Source organism: Oncorhynchus kisutch, linkage group LG24 (assembly GCF_002021735.2).
Source record: "Oncorhynchus kisutch isolate 150728-3 linkage group LG24, Okis_V2, whole genome shotgun sequence".
In the NCBI taxonomy this organism is placed as follows: domain Eukaryota; kingdom Metazoa; phylum Chordata; class Actinopteri; order Salmoniformes; family Salmonidae; genus Oncorhynchus; species Oncorhynchus kisutch.
The window spans coordinates 2,661,968-2,682,248 of record NC_034197.2 but is presented as its reverse complement, the minus strand read 5'-3'; the positions used below and the strand labels follow the sequence as shown (position 1 = coordinate 2,682,248).

The window sequence follows — 20,281 nt, the reverse complement described above, 5'->3', positions numbered from 1 at the left end:
TATGACATGCAGTTAAAAAACAATACACCAATGTGATGTGGTAGGAATGGACACCAGAATGGGATTTCTTTGTCAAACTTTGAATTGGCTGGTTATTGTGTAAATCTGGGGCCAATGCGTTTGCCCTTTATCTTTTTCTTTGTGCAGAGTTTAATGATTAACTGGAAGTGTCCATGCTAGCCACATCTCTCACTGAGAAATCCCTTTTTGCAAATAGATCAGCTTGAACAGATGTGCCCCACCAAAATGGAGACCCTTGTTTGTCATTTTGTTTATGAATATATTTAACAGATTAAGACAACTTGACAGGTTGATGAAATCCGAGCAAGGGTAGCATTCCAGAGGGACATCAGAGACTGTAACGTTCTTTGCTTCACGGAAACATGGCTCACTGGAGAGACGCTATCGGAGGCGGTGCAGCCAGCGGGTTTCTCCACGCATCGCGCCGACAGAAACAAACATCTTTCTGGTAAGAAGAGGGGCGGGGGCGTATGCCTTATGGCTAACGAGACATGGTGTGATGAAAGAAACATACAGGAACTCAAGTCCTTCTGTTCACCTGATTTAGAATTCTTCACAATCAAATGTAGACCGCATTATCTACCAAGAGAATTCTCTTTGATTATAATCACAGCCGTATATATCCCCCCCCCCCAAGCAGACACATCGATGGCTCTGAACTAACTTTATTTGACTCTTTGCAAACTGGAATCCATTTATCCGGAGGCTGCATTCATTGTAGCTGGGGATTTTAACAAGGCTAATCTGAAAACAAGACTCCCTAAATTTTATCAGCATATCGATTGCGCAACCAGGGGTGGAAAAACCTTGGATCATTGTTACTCTAACTTCCGCGACGCATATAAGGCCCTGCCCCGCTCTCCTTTCGGAAAAGCTGACCACGACTCCATTTTGTTGATCCCTGCCTACAGACAGAGACTAAAACAAGAAGCTCCCGCGCTGAATCTCAATTCAACGGCTCAGACACAAGAGGCATGTGGCAGGGTCTACAGTCAATCACGGACTACAAGAAGAAATCCAGCCCAGTCACGGACCGGGATGTCTTGCTCCCAGGCAGACTAAATAACTTTTTTGCCCGCTTTGAGGACAATACAGTGCCACTGACACGGCCTGCAACGAAAACATGCGGACTCTCCTTCACTGCAGCCGAGGTGAGTAAGACATTTAAACGTGTTAACCCTCGCAAGGCTGCAGGCCCAGACGGCATCCCCAGCCGCGCCCTCAGAGCATGCGCAGACCAGCTGGCCGGTGTGTTTACGGACATATTCAATCAATCCCTATACCAGTCTGCTGTTCCCACATGCTTCAAGAGGGCCACCATTGTTCCTGTTCCCAAGAAAGCTAAGGTAACTGAGCTAAACGACTACCGCCCCGTAGCACTCACTTCCGTCATCATGAAGTGCTTTGAGAGACTAGTCAAGGACCATATCACCTCCACCCTACCTGACACCCTAGACCCACTCCAATTTGCTTACCGCCCAAATAGGTCCACAGACGATGCAATCTCAACCACACTGCACACTGCCCTAACCCATCTGGACAAGAGGAATACCTATGTGAGAATGCTGTTCATCGACTACAGCTCGGCATTTAACACCATAGTGCCCTCCAAGCTCGTCATCAAGCTCGAGACCCTGGGTCTCGACCCCGCCCTGTGCAACTGGGCACTGGACTTCCTGACGGGCCGCCCCGAGGTGGTGAGGGTAGGCAACAACATCTCCACCCCGCTGATCCTCAACACTGGGGCCCCACAAGGGTGCGTTCTGAGCCCTCTCCTGTACTCCCTGTTCACCCACGACTGCGTGGCCACGCACGCCTCCAACTCAATCATCAAGTTTGCGGACGACACAACAGTGGTAGGCTTGATTACCAACAACAACGAGACGGCCTACAGGGAGGAGGTGAGGGCCCTCGGAGTGTGGTGTCAGGAAAATAACCTCACACTCAACGTCAACAAAACTAAGGAGATGATTGTGGACTTCAGGAAAGAGCAGAGGGAACACCCCCCCCTATCCACACCAATGGAACAGTAGTGGAGAGGGTAGCAAGTTTTAAGTTCCTCGGCATACACATCACAGACAAACTGAATTGGTCCACTCACACAGACAGCATCGTGAAGAAGGCGCAGCAGCGCCTCTTCAACCTCAGGAGGCTGAAGAAATTCGGCTTGTCACCAAAAGCACTCACAAACTTCTACAGATGCACAATCGAGAGCATCCTGGCGGGCTGTATCACCGCCTGGTACGGCAACTGCTCCGCCCACAACCGTAAGGCTCTCCAGAGGGTAGTGAGGTCTGCACAACGCATCACCGGGGGCAAACTACCTGCCCTCCAGGACACCTACACCACCCGATGTTACAGGAAGGCCATAAAGATGATCAAGGACATCAACCACCCGAGCCACTGCCTGTTCACCCCGCTATCATCCAGAAGGCGAGGTCAGTACAGGTGCATCAAAGCTGGGACCGAGAGACTGAAAAACAGCTTCTATCTCAAGACCATCAGACTTTTAAACAGCCACCACTAACATTAAGTGGCTGCTGCCAACACACTGACACTGACTCAACTCCAGCCACTTTAATAATGGGAATTGATGGGAAATGATGTAAATATATCACTAGCCACTTTAAACAATTCTACCTTATATAATGTTACTTACCCTACATTATTCATCTCATATGCATACGTATATACTGTACTCTATATCATCGACTGCATCCTTATGTAATACATGTATCACTAGCCACTTTAACTATGCCACTTTGTTTACATACTCATCTCATATGTATATACTGTACTCGATACCATCTACTGTATCTTGCCTATGCTGCTCTGTACCATCACTCATTCATATATCCTTATGTACATATTCTTTATCCCCTTACACTGTGTATAAGACAGTAGTTTTGGAATTGTTAGTTAGATTACTTGTTGGTTATTACTGCATTGTCGGAACTAGAAGCACAAGCATTTCGCCACACTCGCATTAACATCTGCTAACCATGTGTATGTGACAAATAAAATTTGATTTGATTTGACTTACTATACTATGAATTCAACAAGTAAAAACCATTTGCAGTATAAAAATACCCTTTCTGTGGTGTCCTCACGCTACAAATATCATCTCTCTATCCTCACAGAACACGACTGCAGGAGTGACGCAGGGAATTTCCTTTGACAACTACCAGGCCCTTCAATTTCCCGTATCAGGCATGGAGCACTGGCCGAAAGAGAGAGCGAGAGAGAGAGAGAGAATAGTTTTGAGCACATAATCCAGAGTCACTGAGGCAGAACCAGTGTTTCTCAATGTGCCTGATGCGAAACTGTCAATGAGAGACTGGTATCAGACATGAAGACATACAGAGAGGGAGAGAGCAAACTGTAGAGTGACAGATGGAAGGGAGAGCAACACAGTCAAAAAGCCATGGCTCAGCGGGTTGAACACAGCACAGAGTACGGCGCTAGCTTGCACAGACAGACAGGGGAAACAGAGGCCCCATGTGCATACATCACGCCCGCTCTCTATTCTCTTACATAATGTCTCAAGATCAGTACAGCCTGGGCTATTTAAAGCACTGGCTAGGCCTGGTGACAAAAAGGTGATGTACTTAGTGCCCCCAACGCTGCATGAAAGCTCCGTTAGGGCTATATCGGTCACAGACAAGCCCTGGGGTGTGGATTTTGGTCATGTTACTGGTATTTTTAGAACAACTGATAATCCTGCGGTATTTACCTGCAGTGCAAACCCACCCTCAGCGGCTAGATGCCCCACATCACTATGTAGTCAGCTAGCGGTTAGCAGCTAACTTAGCGCTTTCAAGTTGCACATGAAATGCGTATATGAAGGTATGCATATGGACTAGCCCCCTCTGTTTTGAGGGGATGGCTAACTATTCTGCCTTTTTGAGTGCAATGATATTGAACATCTGGGTAAGAGGGCTTTTAGACTTAATGGGCAATCCATTTAAATTGCATGAGCAGAGGCTATGCACACAGTTTGAAGAGAGAGCAAGCCGTGCTACTCTGGTTACATGGAGCTACAGGTTCAACTGTGGCCAGACAAGTGTAGCATTGGTGGTTTAATATAACCTGACCATTACACATTGTCTGTGATATTTAACCCATTTTGAGAGTGTTGCGCTATTTTGATTCATTTGATGATGGAAAAACCTAACTTCCCAAACCTTGGATAACATTTTTGAAGCAAGATGTTGATCAATCACAATTGGGAAGAAAGCAGGTATGAAAAACTGATAAAGGTTGGACAGCTATATCCTCTTCAAAATGTGACTTTAGCAACTGGTAGCTAACATGCATGTTATTGTAGTTTAAATTGGTGAAATATTATGAAGCCAGAAATGTGCACATTTAAAGGGATAGTTAACCCAAATCAAAGTTTATCAGACATGTTCATACTTCAAGCTTGTGAGCTACCCTTTAAATGGCATCAGTTAGTCATTCGCCAGTAGCAGTAACTTTGATCTAAACGTGGTGGCTTAATCTCCACACACACCCATGTGGAAAGTCCAAGAATGAAAAAAGAATAGCATTAGTTTATGAATCATACAGCTACAAATAACAGAAGAAACATATTTCATAAATCCCAAAATATCCTAGAGCAAACCAACAATCAAAATGACAAACTGGCAGATACATTTGAGAGTGCTGTGGTTATGCATCAAACAGTTGCTGGAAATGATATCAAAATGACAAACTGGCAGATACATTTGAGAGTGCTGTGGTTATGCATCAAACAGTTGCTGGAAATGATATCAAAATGACAAACTGGCGGATACATTTGAGAGTGCTGTGGTTATGCATCAAACAGTTGCTGGAAATGATATCAAAATGACAAACTGGGAGATACATTTGAGAGTGCTGTGGTTATGCATCAAACAGTTGCTGGAAATGATATCAAAATGACAAACTGGCGGATACATTTGAGAGTGCTGTGGTTATGCATCAAACAGTTGCTGGAAATGATATCAAAATGACAAACTGGCAGATACATTTGAGAGTGCTGTGGTTATGCATCAAACAGTTGCTGGAAATGATATCAAAATGACAAACTGGCAGATACATTTGAGAGTGCTGTGGTTATGCATCAAACAGTTGCTGGAAATGATATCAAAATGACAAACTGGCGGATACATTTGAGAGTGCTGTGGTTATGCATCAAACAGTTGCTGGAAATGATATCAAAATGACAAACTGGCAGATACATTTGAGAGTGCTGTGGTTATGCATCAAACAGTTGCTGGAAATGATATCAAAATGACAAACTGGCAGATACATTTGAGAGTGCTGTGGTTATGCATCAAACAGTTGCTGGAAATGATATCAAAATGACAAACTGGCAGATACATTTGAGAGTGCTGTGGTTATGCATCAAACAGTTGCTGGAAATGATATCAAAATGACAAACTGGCAGATACATTTGAGAGTGCTGTGGTTATGCATCAAACAGTTGCTGGAAATGATATCAAAATGACAAACTGGGAGATACATTTGAGAGTGCTGTGGTTATGCATCAAACAGTTGCTGGAAATGATATCAAAATGACAAACTGGCAGATACATTTGAGAGTGCTGTGGTTATGCATCAAACAGTTGCTGGAAATGATATCAAAATGACAAACTGGCAGATACATTTGAGAGTGCTGTGGTTATGCATCAAACAGTTGCTGGAAATGATATCAAAATGACAAACTGGCGGATACATTTGAGAGTGCTGTGGTTATGCATCAAACAGTTGCTGGAAATGATATCAAAATGACAAACTGGCAGATACATTTGAGAGTGCTGTGGTTATGCATCAAACAGTTGCTGGAAATGATATCAAAATGACAAACTGGCAGATACATTTGAGAGTGCTGTGGTTATGCATCAAACAGTTGCTGGAAATGATATCAAAATGTGATAACCTAAATCAAACGCAGCTGGAGGGAAGATGAAGGGATTTGACTGTATTGGTAATTATAGTATGGCTTTAACAGCTTTTATTGTGAATTCCTGGACATTTTGGATGGGCTATCTTACATCTCCACATTGGCCTGTTGTTTTCCTGAGGGCTTCTCCACCCCGAATGACTCACTGTTTTCCACAGTTTCAATCCATTTCAGTGAAGGACTCGTTCCACAAACAAAAGAGCCCAAAGAGATTTCCAATACTGGAAAACTTGGAACCGCTTTATCTGAAGAGCACCAGGATGGACCGGCAAAACGTTCTAGGTATGAGAACTCCTGCTTTATGTGTCAAATTGGTATGACACATGCAACTCCATTGTGATAGGCATCATGTCAAGCTTATTACAGTGTTATTGTGGCAATGTGCAAGCCAACCTCCAGTAATGTGTTACTGAATGATGAAAGAAGAGGGACACACACGGTTGTCAAAATGTTGTGAATTCTGGTGCAGGGAATAAATCACTCAGGAGCAGCATTATGTACAGCACTGATTTTAGAACGTTTTGCATGCGCCTTACTCAAAACGACGCCCTTCATTGAACTGTCACTAATAGTTATGTACTTTGCATTTGATGATAAAAGGCAAAACACACTAACTATTAATTATTGGTTGATCTGAAGTAAAAACTGACGGGCTCAAATGTTTGACTGCTAAATGGTAAGTTCAGAAGCAGACTGTCTTTCCAAGATGGCACCCAGACTATTGTTCAGATGAATGTGTCAGAAACGGTTCCCCTGTGGCTCACAGGAGCAGGAAGTACTGAACCACAGACTAAACAGAACAGATGACAAAGGATGGAAACAAACACCCACTAACCAACTAGGTTGTCAGGATACCAGCATTGTGATACTCAGAAATAGCATGGCATTAAAACAAAACATGAAGCACACTTCATTTATTGAGTGTCACATTTTCTTATTTGCCAAGCTATTAAGGACTAAAGTGATTGGACTGCTTTATGTTTTTCTTTCTTTGCCATGGAAAATAAAACGTTCATAATTTTGTGATACTGGTATCGTGACAACCCTGTAATCAACAAACTCCAATTCAATGCTACTACTGTTTCGCCAACCAACGTCATATTATCAGTGTCTCCCAAGCATGAAACTACATGTAGGCTATTGTTTGTCCATAGTAAAGGCTTGACTACAAACTCACTGAGAACCTAAAAAGACACGTTAGAAAGTTCTCAGGGGAACGAGCCGAGATGTTTACTTCACAACAAGTCCTTTGTGATGCACAGAGACTAACGCCAGATCCAGGCAGTATTAATGAAAGCTGTTTTATAAGCGATTGTATTAGCCAAACTGCCACATGGATGAATTACACCCCTTTGTTCTCAAGCAACAGAAATAAATGTCGTTGGACCGCATTGCTAAACGACGTTGTTGTTATCTAACATCCATTCATTTGTTGGCACAGCTTTGCTTCTACAGTGGCAATCCCGCTTGGAAATGTTGATGTGATGCATCTCTCTCATTTAGAGCGTACTCATATAGGGGTGTCTGTGTACACTGTCAACTCTTAGATTGCTGACATGGTCAATGTTGATGTTATTTTGTGTACTGTAGACTTATCTCCACTTGCAGGTACTTGCAGCTGCCCACCTTTAGACTACATGTCAAAAAAGTGTTTACATAACTACAGTACACAGCTGGACAGGTAAGATTACACTTACACACTTACCAGAAAAGCATAATATGTATGGTGTTTGACCTAGTACATACAGATAAATGTATTGATTGAAATGGCAATCAATATCCTTGTAATTGAACAATTTACGGTTGAGCTACAATGTTTTGTGGCGGTTATGCCTGCCTAAAACAAGTAATGGATAGCATAGGCCTACCTAAACCCCATTCTGATGATTTTACTATTGTCTTATGAGACTGACACTAGGCTACATTTGAAAATGACTTAGTTACTGGGTGAAAACTATCTTATTTCCTACTGATATGAGGGGACACACTTCAGTTGATAACTTAATTGTAAATGTGTAATATTGACCAGTCCTGTTCAGATTACAAAAAGTCAGTGAATGAAATACCTCACTGAACAAACATACCAAACATCATCATTTAAATCAAGGCCTATCTGTAAGTGTGCTGTGCTCTAATGTGCTCTAAATGGTTCAACAATAATATAAAATCTAAATGTGAAGACTAATTAATGAAGTTTCTCAAACATCATAGAGAAATACTTTGGAAAACAACCACGTGTCAATTAAGACAGTAATGTAAGCTAGTCTACAGTAGCCTCCCAAATAGTTAATAGTGGTTACTTGTTTTAGGTTTACAAATCATTCAAATGTTTGCTCTAACAGGTTTTAACCACATTGAGGTAAAAATGCAACACGTATTTCTGATGTAACCAAACCAAAGTGTCATTCATTTGTGGCCTATCCCATTGTTTCTAAATACAACAACTAGCCAGCTCGATTCAACCTACATTTGAAGAAGTATGTTGCATTCCAACTACAAAAACAGAGCTTGCATTCTGCAAAAGCCAAACCGGGGACCGTGATATCATAGCTCAACTCCTGGTGGTTTCCTGCACAGCAGAGAGAGAGAGAACTAGTGTGCTATAGCAAATAAGACCCTCCTGGTTTTCAAATGAACAGTTGTCGTTTTATATCAATCTATATTCAGGAGTTTTGCCATGTCCCATAGCATTACAAGCGTAAACTAGCCTATAAACTAACTGTCTATGACAATGTTATTGTAACTCTGAACTTACAGTCAATAACTTGTGCCATACCAAATACAAGATGCCGACAAAAGCTAAAACAATACCACTAATTGAAGCAACCATTGTGGGCTTTGTGCGTTTTAATGGGTCAAAACGTCAAGTCCAACACGGCATGTCCCGGGAATAAGTCGTGATACGCTGTTATAATGAGGGAAAGGACTATTCCCGGTTCCTTCCATTGGTTTCGATAAAGCCGGTCTTACCTGCGAGACGTCATAGCAGTCTTGGAAAGCTGTCGTCGAATGAGAAGGGAAAGTCAAATAAAGCAAGCCTTCCCTTTAGGGCTTCGCGGTGTCGCTGTTGGCGAGCATGCACTGGGGAGAGCGTTTGTAGAACAAGGTTCAACTCCAAAGACAATATCCCCGGATAACCCGCCTCCAAAGCCCACAGTCAGGGATACTCATTCTACTAAGGGTCGGTGTGGCTTACACAAAGACTGAAGTGTGTCGTTAAAAAAAAATGATACTGTGTCCATAATATCCACTTGGTTCATGTCAGATCGCTTACAGGTGGAATAGCAGAACAATGAAGAACAGACTGAAGTCGCGTGGGCTTGTGTCTGGTGCATGCGTGTAGAGGCCTATTGCCTATCAAACATTTGTCTGTATTATATAATCTAATTCAATATTATATAGCCTCTAAAACCAAAAGGGGAGGGCAAGCAAATTAAAGACAATTTTAAATAATCTCAATCATGACCTACTTATCACTACACATCATATTAGTGCATGAGAAGGTACGTGCATGAGAAGGTAACTAGTAACTAGTTGAAATAACATTCTGTATCCTAAATGCTGCCAATTTTCGTATTGAAATGCATGATTACACAAGTCTTGATAAGAAAATAGCCCTCCACGAACTCCCTTTCGAGTTAGCAGCAATGCAAGGATAATGGCAAACCTATTTAAATCTTCTGCCTGCCTCTGTCCACTTCATCTTACAATGGCATGAAGGCAAGTTGTAGGTTGCAGAGAGAGAGAGGGAGAGAAGCACAGAAACAGAGGGAGACAAAATAAGATAGACAGATGTAGAGAGAGAAAGGGGAGAGGGGGGAAGAGGCCAAGAGAGAGGCCAAGGAAAATCACAGGGGTGAGAGAGTTGAATGTTTACTGTTCATTTTTATTGTTTATTTCACTTTTGTTTATTATCTACTTCACTTGCTTTGGCAATGTTAACACATGTTTCCCATGCCAATAAAGCTCCTTGAATTGAATTGGATTTAGAGGCAGGGGGAGGGAGATACTGTAGAAATGGAGAAAGAGAGAGAGAGTTCACAAACACAAAGAGACACCACAGAGCCCCAGGACAGCAACACAATTAGACCCAACCATGAGAAAACAAAAAGATAATTACTTGACATATTGGAAAGATTTAACAAAAAACGGAGCAAACTAGAATGCTATTTCGCCCCAAACAGAGAGTACACAGTGGCAGGATACCTGACCACTGTAACTGACCCAAACTTAAGGAAAGCTTTGACTATGTACAGACTCAGTGAGCATAGCCTTGCTATTGAGAAAGGCCAATGTAGGCAGACCTGGCTCTCAAGAGAAGACAGGCTATGTGCACACAGCCCACAAAATGAGGTGGAAACTGAGCTGCCAAATGTATGACCATATTAGAGACACATATTTCCCTCTGATTACACAGATCCACAAAGAATTCGAAAACAAACCTGATTTTGACAAACTCCCATATCTACTGGGTGAAATACCACAGTGTGCCATCACAGCAGCAATATTGTGACCTGTTGCCACAAGAAATGGGCAACCAGTGAAGAACTAACACCATTGTAAATACAACCCATATTTAAGTTTATTTATTTTCTCTTTTGTAATTTAATCATTTGCACATATCGTTACACTCTATACATACATAATGACATTTGTAATGTCATTTTTCTTTTGGAACTTTTATGAGTGTAATGTCTACTGTTAATATTTATTGTTTATTTCACTTTTGTATATTATCCTCTTCACTTGCTTTGGCAATGTTAACATATGTTTCCCATGCCAATAAAGCCCCTTGAATTGAATTGAATTGAATTGAATTGAATTGAGCGAGAGAGAGAGTGCTCCTCAGTCAGAGCTTCCATGGCTGCAGCAGCATTGACGTCACCAGACTGTGTGGTTATCAACAGAGGTTAATCTGCCGGGGAATGGGGTTATGCAATTGTCTGAAGCCACAGGGCTTTCTCTCATCTATGGATTTCCTTTGCACTGATACAGTGGGGAGAACAAGTATTTGATACACTGCCGATTTTGCCGATTTTGCATGTAGAGGTCTGTATTTTTATCATAGGTACACTTCAACAAAAATCCAGAAAATCACATTGTATGATTTTAAAGTAATTAATTTGCATTTTATTGAATGACATAAGTATTTGATACATCAGAAAAGCAGAACTTAATATTTGTTTCTTGACCAGGTTTGCACACACTGCAGCAGGGATTTTGGCCCACTCCTCCATACAGACCTTCTCCAGATCCTTCAGGGCTCGGGGCTGTCGCTGGGCAATACGGACTTTCAGCTCCCTCCAAAGATTTTCTATTGGGTTTATGTCTATGGACTGGCTAGGCCACTCCGGGACCTTGAGATGCTTCTTACGGAGCCACTCCTTAGTTGCCCTGGCTGTGTGTTTCGGGTCATTGTCATGCTGAAAGACCCAGCCACGATCCATCTTCCATGCTCTTACTGAGGGAAGGAGGTTGTTGGCCAAGATCTTGCGATACATGGCCCCATCCATCCTCCCCTCAATACGGTGCAGTCGTCCTGTCCCCTTTGCAGAAAAGCATCCCCAAAGAATGATGTTTCCACCTCCATGCTTCACGGTTGGGATGTTGTTAATACAGGTCATGAGTGGAAAACAGAAGGCCTTCTTAAAGAAAAACGAACAGGTCTGTGAGAGCCGGAATTCTTACTGGTTGGTAGGTGATCAAATACGTATGTCATGCAATAAAATGCAAATAAATTACTTTAAAATCATACAGTGTGATTTTCTGGATTTTTGTTTTAGATTCCGTCTCTCACAGTTGAAGTGTACCTATGATAAAAAATTACAGACCTCTACATGCTTTGTAAGTAGGAAACACTGCCGATTTTGCAGGTTATCAAATACTTGTTCTCCCCACTGTATATGCTGAACAAAAATATAAATGCATTATGCAACATTTTCAAAGATTTTACTGAGTTACTGGCACGAATATTACCCCACCGACCCTCCCACCAGCAACTCTACCATCTCCCCCATCTGGATCCGGTTCCAGCGCTCTGCGCATTACGCCTCCGAGGGAGTACGATGGAGCAGCGACGGGGTGCCAGGGATTCCTGCTTCAACTAGACCTCTACCTGGCCACCGTTCGGCCGGTTCCCTCGGAAGAGGAGAGAGTGTGGGTTCTCATCACATGCCTTACCGGTAGAGCCCTGGAGTGGGCTAATGCGGTCTGGAACGGACCCGACTCAGCGAAGGACAATTACCCGGAGTTCACCCGCCGTTTCAGGGCCGTGTTCGATCACCCTCCAGAAGGTCGAGCGGCGGGTGAGAGATTGTTCCATCTCAGACAGGGGACGAGGAGCGCGCAGGACTTCGCGCTGGAGTTCCTGAGAGAGGACGTCCGTAGGGAGCTGGCCTGTCGGGATACTACACTTAGCCTGGATGGACTGATAGACCTGTCGATCCGGTTGGACCATCTGCTAGCTGCTCGCGGACGTTCTGAAAGGGTCCTGTCAGTTCTACCTCCTGACCCTCCTGCTCCTATCCCGATGGAGCTAGGAGGGACCGCATCTAGGGAGATCGGAGGAGGAAGCTCCTCCTGTACCAGTTGTGGCCGGAGAGGGCACACGTCTGGTCGGTGCTGGAGGAATTCATCTGGGAATCGAGAGGGCAGGCAGAACACTCCTCGGTCACCCCATGTGAGTAAGCACCACACTCTCCCAGAGTTTCCTGTTGGTCACATGTTCCTATTAATTTGTTTCTTTAATTATTCTCCTTCTCTCCAGCATAAGGCACTGGTAGATTCAGGCGCAGCTGGAAACTTTATAGATCGCGGACTCGCTCAGAGGTTGAGGATTCCGTTAGTAAAAGTAGACCCCCCTTTTGCCGTGCACTCTTTAGATAGTCGACCATTAGGGTCAGGGCTGGTGAGGAAAGCCACAATTTCATTGGAGATGATTACGCAGGGGAATCACAAGGAGCGAATTAGTATTCCTTATCGATTCACCTGCGTTTCCAGTGGTACTGGGGATTCCCTGGCTAGCTATTCATAATCCTATGATTTCGTGGAAACAGGGAACTCTACAGGGGTGGTCTGATGAGTGTTCAGGCAGGTGTGTAGGGGTTTCCATCGGTGCGACAACGGTGGAGAGTCCAGACCAGGTTTCCACTGTGCGCATTCCAGCTGAGTATAACGATTTGGCTATCGTTTTCAGTAAAAAGAAGGCGACCCAATTACCACCCCATAGGCAGGGGGATTGCGTGATAAACCTCCAGGGTGACGCTGCACTCCCCAGGAGTCATGTGTATCCTTTGTCCCAGGAGGAGACGGTGGCTATGGAAACTTATATCACCGAGGTTCTGGGACAGGGGTACATTCGGCCCTCCATGTCACCTGTCTCTTCGAGTTTCTTTTTTGTGAAGAAAAAAGATGGTGGTTTACGTCCGTGTATTGATTATAGAGGTCTAAATTCCATCACGGTGGGTTTTAGTTACCCACTACCTCTCATTGCTACGGCAGTGGAATCATTTCACGGAGCGCAGTTCTTCACTAAACTGGATCTCAGGAGTGCTTATAATCTGGTGCGTATTCGGGATGGAGATGAGTGGAAAACTGCATTTAGCACTACTACTGGCCATTATGAGTACCTCGTCATGCCATACGGTTTAAAGAATGCTCCAGCTATATTTCAATCTTTCATGGATGAGATTCTCAGAGACCTGCACGGACAGGGTGTAGTGGTGTATATTGACGATATTTTGATCTACTCCGCTACACGCACTGCGCATGTATCTCTGGTGCGCAACGACTGCTGGAGCATGACCTGTATGTGAAGGCGGAGAAATGTGAGTTTTCCAAACAATCAGTTTCCTTCCTGGGTTATCGCATTTCCACCTCTGGGTTGGTAATGGAGGGTGACCGCGTAAAGGCCGTGCGTAATTGGCCGACTCCGACCACGGTAAGGAGGTGCAGCGGTTCTTGGGGTTTGCCAATTACTACCGGAGGTTTATCCGGGGTTTTGGTCAGGTAGCTGCCCCTATTACCTCACTGCTGAAGGGGGGGCCGGTGCATTTACAGTGGTCAGCAGAGGCGAACGGAGCTTTTCATAAGTTGAAGGCGATGTTTACTGAGGCGCCAGTGTTGGCGCATCCGCACCCTTCTTTGGCGTTTATAGTAGAGGTGGACGCATCCGAGGCTGGGGTTGGAGCGGTGCTCTCACAGCGTTCAGGTGCGCCACCGAAGCTCCGCCCCTGTGCCTTTTTTTCGAAGAAACTCGGGCCAGCGGAGCGGAATTATGATGTGGGGGATAGGGAGTTGTTGGCTATGGTTAAGGCCCTGAAGGTGTGGAGACACTGGCTTGAGGGGGCTAAGCACCCTTTCCTTATCTGGACTGACCACCGTAACCTGGAGTATATCCGATCAGCTAGGAGACTGAATCCTCGTCAGGCAAGGTGGGCCATGTTTTTCACCAGATTTCGTTTCACTATCTCGTATAGACCAGGTTCCCTCAACACTAAGGCCGACGCGCTGTCAAGACTCTATGACATTGAGGACAGGTCCATCGATCCTACTCCCATCATTCCGGCAGCTAAGCTGGTGGCACCAGTAGTATGGGATGTGGACGCGGACATCGAGCGGGCGCTAAGGGAGGAACCTGTGCCTCCACAGTGTCCGGAGGGTCGTAGGTACGTGCCGCTGGCTGTTCGTGATCAATTGATTCGATGGGCTCATTGTCTACCCTCGTCGGGTCACCCAGGTATTTTTAGGACAGTGCGAGGTCTTGAGAGGAAGTACTGGTGGCCCACTTTGTGGAGGGATGTGCGATTCTATGTTTCCTCCTGTTCTGTGTGCGCCCAGAGTAAGGCTCCTAGACACCTGCCAAGAGGTAAATTACAACCTCTTCCCGTTCCACAACGGCCGTGGACCCATCTATCGGTGGATTTTCTTACTGACCTTCCCCCCTCTCAGGGTAACACAACGATCCTGGTCTTATCCCATTGCCCGGTCTCCCTACGGCCCTACAGACTGCGGAAGCTCTTTTCACCCATGTCTTCCGGCACTACGGGGTACCCGAGGATATAGTTTCTGATCGGGGCCCCCAGTTTATCTCCCGTGTTTGGAGGGCATTTATGGAACGTCTGGGGGTCTCGGTCAGCCTGACCTCAGGGTATCACCCGGAGAGTAATGGGCAGGTGGAGAGAGGGAACCAGGAGGTGGGTAGGTTTCTGCGGTCGTATTGCCAGGACCGGCCAGGGGAGTGGGCGAGATATATTCCCTGGGCAGAAATAGCCCAGAACTCACTAAGCCACTCCTCTACCAAAATGTCACCATTTGAGTGCATGTTGGGGTACCAGCCAGTCCTGGCACCGTGGCATCAGAGCCAGACTGAGGCTCCTGCGGTGGAGGAGTGGGTGCAGCGCTCTAAGGAGACCTGGAGGGCTGTCCAAGAGTCATTACGCCAAGCGAGTATAAGGCAGAAGAAGAGCGCTGACCGTCACCGCAGTGAGGCCCCCGTGTTTGCACCTGGGGACAGGGTCTGGCTCTCGACCCGAAACCTGCCCCTCCGCTTGCCCTGCCGGAAGCTGGGTCCGCAGTGTATAGGGCCATTTAAAGTCCCGAGGAGAATAAACGAGGTTTGTTATCGATTATTACTTCCTTCGTATTATCGTATTAACCCCTCGTTTCATGTGTCTCTTCTCAGGCCGGTGGTAGCTGGTCCCATGCAGGAAGGTGAGGTTCCGGAGGTTCTTCCGCCCCCTCTGGACATCGAGGGGTCCCCGGCGTACAAGATACGAGCTATTCTGGACTCGAGACACCGGGTGAGGGGCTTGCAGTACCTCGTTGACTGGGAGGGGTACAGTCCGGAGGAGAGGTGCTGGGTTCCGGTGAGGGATATTCTGGATCCATCTATGTTGAGTGAGTTCCATCGCCTCCGTCCGGATCGCCCAGCGCCTCGGCCCCCGGGTCGTCCCCGAGGCCGGCGTCGGCGCGCTGCGGGAGCTGCGCGTCAGGGGGGGGTACTGTCACGAATATTACCGAAGGTGACTCCCCTTCTTGTTCGGGTGGCGCTCGGCGGTCATCGTCGCCGGTCTACTAGCTATCGCCGATCCGTTGTTCTGTGTTCCTTTGGTTTTGTCTGATTGGTATCACCTGTTTCTTGTTTAGTTGTTAGGGGAGGGTTATATATAGTTTGTTCAGCCCGCTTCTGTTTTGTGCGGGCTTGTTAGTCTGTTTTGTTGTTTGAGTGTATTTTGTTTGTATTTGGGTTTCACGCTGTCCGTTTATATTTCTGATCATTTGTTTTTCTACTTTTGGTTCATGTTATGTTTCCGGGACATTAAAGCGTGTTTTTTCCCACATCTTTTGCTCTCTGCGCCTGACTCCACACCTCCTCACTCATTTCTCGTAACAGTTACAGTTCATAAAAGGAAATCAGTCAATTTAAATACATTAATCTATGGATTTCACATGCCTGGGCAGGGGCACAGCCATTGGTGGATCTGGGAGGGCATACACCCACCCACTGGGGAGCCAGGCCTAGCAAATCAAAATGAGTTTTTCCTCATAAAATGGCTTTATTACCGACAGAAATACTCCTCAGCACCCCCTTAGATGATCCCGCAGGTGATGAAGCAGGTGTGGAGGTCCTGGGCTGGCGTGGGTACATGTGGTCTGCGGTTGTGAGGCCGGTTGGACGTACTGACAAATTCTCTAAAATGACATTGGAGGCGGCATATGGTAGAGAAATTAACATTCCATTTTCTGGCAACAGTTCTGGTGGACATTCCTGCATTCCAATTGCACGCTCCCATTTTCATTTACTGTTCCATATTTTATTTAACTAATATTTGTTGTCATATTTATGCATTTGGTCTTGTATCTTGTACAGAATACTTTCGTAGTAGCAGTCAGATATTTACAATGTTTCATGAATACTAGGCTAGTTTTTTGCAAAGAAGCTAGCTAGCTACCTACCTACCTAGATGATATTAGCAACATACCTTTATTCTACTAGATCCTCTTCTCCGTCAGCCAGTGGAGGTCTATATTTAATCCTTTATAATGTCTGCCAACTATATGAATGAGATGAAATGTATTTCATAGTGTCATAATGCACTACATTTTGACATGTTCTGTTGCAGATTCAAAGCCAAATTAACTCATTGCAGTATCCATAATCAATCATTAATAAGTGTATTTATTTGACAAGAATGCACCTAGTCAATCACATCAAAAACCTGAATTCCAATAAATTACATTGTTTAAAAGAAATCGAAATAATAAACAACGCATACATATGCCTTTTATACTGTACATAACATAAAGACATCTGACTTGAAGTATTAATCAATGCCACAAACCTCGAACATCGAAGAGCACCATATTAATTATTATCACTATCTGAGAACAAACATATTCTTCTGCTTTTCCATTTTAGGAATTAGACCAGCTATCACGACTTCCGCCAAAGTCGGTCCCTCTCCTTGTTCGGGCGGCGTTCGGAGGTCTTCTAGCCATCGCCGCTCCACCTTTCATTTTCCATTTGTTTTGTCTTTTTTTCCTGAACACCTGGTTTACGTATCCTCATAATTACTATGTGTATTTAGCCCTCTGTTCCCTCCATGTCTGTGTGGGGTATTGTTTATTTGTCGAGGTTGGCACGCTTCCGGCTGGTTAGCTCCAGGTTTTATGTATACCTGTGTTTTGTGGCAGCCGGTACTTTGTTCTTTGTTTGTGGTACTTTGTGCTGCCTTACTTGTTTTGGGCATTTGGTTTTGGTGACGCTGTTGCATTCTGGTCTTACTATTTGCCTCAGTAAAGTGCTTCGTGTTCACTCATCTCTGCTCTCCTGCGCTGGATCTCCATGCACCAGCTACACCCACCGTTGACACCAGCACAAATAACACAAAATGTAAAACGTCATATTGTGATTTTGGGTGAGTGAGTTACAAATTGAGAAACAACTGGATGCGTAAGGTAGGTTTAATATTAAATATTACAGTGGCTTGCGAAAGTATTCACCACCCTTGGCATTTTTCCTTTTTTGTTGACTTACAACATAGAATTAAAATAGATTTCTGGGGGGGTTGTAATCATTTGATTTACACAACATTCGATTTACACAACAATTTCCATTTGTTTTGTCTTTGTTTTACACACCTGATTTCAATTCCCCAATTACATGTTCATTATTTAACCCGTATCTAGCAAAGTCTATGGCTGTCTTGAGTGGTTCTCAATCAGAGGCAGGTGTTTATCGTTGTCTCTGATTGGGAACCATATTTAGGCAGCCATATTCTTTGAGTGTTTTGTGGGTGATTGTTCCTGTCTCTGTGTTTGCACCAGATAGGACTGTTTCGGTTTTCACATTTTCATTATTTTGTAGTTTCTTCATGTATAGTTTTTTCCTTCATTAAAATAACATGAATCATCATCACGCCGCATTTTGGTCCGCCTCTCCTTCACCACAAGAGAACCGTTACAGAATCACCCACCCTAACAGGACCAAGCGGCGTGGTAACAGGCAGGAGCAACAAAGAGAGGAATGGACATGGGAGGACGAATTGTTCGGAGAAGGACCCTGGGATTAGCCTGGAGAATATCGCCGCCCCAAAGAAGAACTGGAGGCGGTGAGAGCTGAGAGGCGCTGGTATGAGGAGAAGTAACAGCGGCAGCAGGAGCAACAATATCTGGACTACACAACTTGGGAGGAGATAGACAGGTGGGCGGTCGACCCAGGGAGAGTGCCGGAGCACGCCTGGGATTCGATGGAGCAGTGTGCAGAAGGTTACGAGAGAATGAGGTTGGCGAAGCAAGCACGGCGGGGGGGGGGGCTCAGGGAGAGTGTGGCAGAGTCAGGAGTCAGACCTGAGCCAACTCCCCCTGTTTATCGTGAGGAGCCAACGAGGAGACCAGAACCAGAGCCGGTGTTGGAGGTGAGCAAAGCAGAGACTGTGAAGGAGTTAATGGGGAAATTGGAGGAGAGAGAAATGAGGGAATTGCTGTGTTGGTGCTTTAAGCATGGAATTCGCCCGACGGAGCGTGTCGGGGATTTGATGGCACCTGGGTCAGCGCTCCATACTCGTCCTGAGGTGTGTGTTAGTCGGCTGGTGAAGTTGGTGCCAGCCTCACGCACCAGGCCACCTGTGCACATCCCTAGCCTTGCACGTCCTGTGCCAGCACTGCTCTCAAGATCTCCAGTACGCCTTCACGGTCTAGCCCATCCTATGCCACCTCCACACACCAGCCCTCCGGTGGCAGCTCCCCGCACTAGGCTTCTTGTGCGTGTCCTCGGCCCAGTACCACCAGTGCCAGCACCACGCATCAGGTCTACAGTGCGCCTCGCCTCTCCAGCGCTGCCGGAGCCTTTCTCCTCTCCTGCGCTGCCGGAGTCTCCCGCTTGTTCAGCGCTGCCCGAGCCTTCCTCCTCGCCTGCGCTGCCGGAGTCTCCCGCCTGTTTAGCGCAGACAGAGCCTTTCTCCTCTCCTGCGCTGCCAGAGTCTCCCGCCTGTTCAGCGCAGCCAGAGCCTTCCTCCTCTACAGTGCTGCTGGAGTCTCCCGCCTGTTTAGCGCAGCCAGAGCCTTCCTCCTCTCCTGCGCTGCCGGAGTCTCCCGCCTGTTCAGCGCTGCCAGAGCCTTCCTCCTCTACAGCGCTGCTGGAGTCTCCTGCCTGTTCAGCGCAGCCAGAGCTGCCAGCCTGCATGGAGCAGCCTGAGCTGTCAGTCTGCATGGAACAGCCTGAGCTGTCAGTCTGCATGGAGCAGCCAGAGCTGTCAGTCTGCATGGAGCAGCCAGAGCTGTCAGTCTGCATGGAGCAGCCAGTCTGCATGGAGCAGCCAGTGCTGCCCGTCTGCATGGAGCAGCCAGAGCTGTCAGTCTGCAAGGAGCCGCCAGAGCTGCCAGTCTGCAAGAAGCCGCCAGGGCTGTCAGTCTACATGGAGCAGCCAGAGCCGCCAGTCAGCGTGGAGCAGCCAGAGCTGCCAGTCAGCATGGAGCAGCCAGATCCATCAGTCTGCCAGGATCCGCCAGTCAGCCAGACTCTTCCAGATCCGCCAGTCAGCCAGACTCTTCCAGATCCGCCAGGCAGCCAGACTCTTCCAGATCCGCCAGGCAGCCAGACTCTTCCAGATCCGCCAGGCAGCCAGACTCTTCCAGATCCGCCAGTCAGCCAGACTCTTCCAGATCCGCCAGTCAGCCAGACTCTTCCAGATCCGCCAGTCAGCCAGACTCTTCCAGATCTGCCAGTCAGCCAGACTCTTCCAGATCTGCCAGTCAGCCAGACTCTTCCAGATCCGCCAGTTAGCCAGGATCTGCCAGAACTGCCAGCCAGCC

At 46.1% G+C, this 20,281-nt stretch overlaps 1 protein-coding gene across 6 annotated transcripts in view; it reads right to left on the bottom strand.

The window, feature by feature from the left end:
• LOC109869218 (tyrosine-protein phosphatase non-receptor type 11) overlaps positions 1 to 9,248 on the bottom strand; it is a 115,611-nt gene extending 106,363 nt beyond the window's left edge. For 3 of the 6 annotated variants that reach the window (XM_020459194.2, XM_020459197.2, XM_020459195.2), the window contains exon 1: positions 8,939 to 9,247. In XM_020459194.2, coding sequence (XP_020314783.1) covers positions 8,939 to 8,952 — 14 coding nt within the window. In that variant the 5' untranslated portion in view covers positions 8,953 to 9,247. Of the gene's footprint in view, positions 1 to 8,938 lie in introns of all 6 variants that reach the window. The other 3 variants (XM_020459196.2, XM_020459198.2, XM_020459201.2) reach the window with 2 other exon arrangements.
• Between the last annotated feature and the right edge of the window lie 11,033 nt (positions 9,249 to 20,281).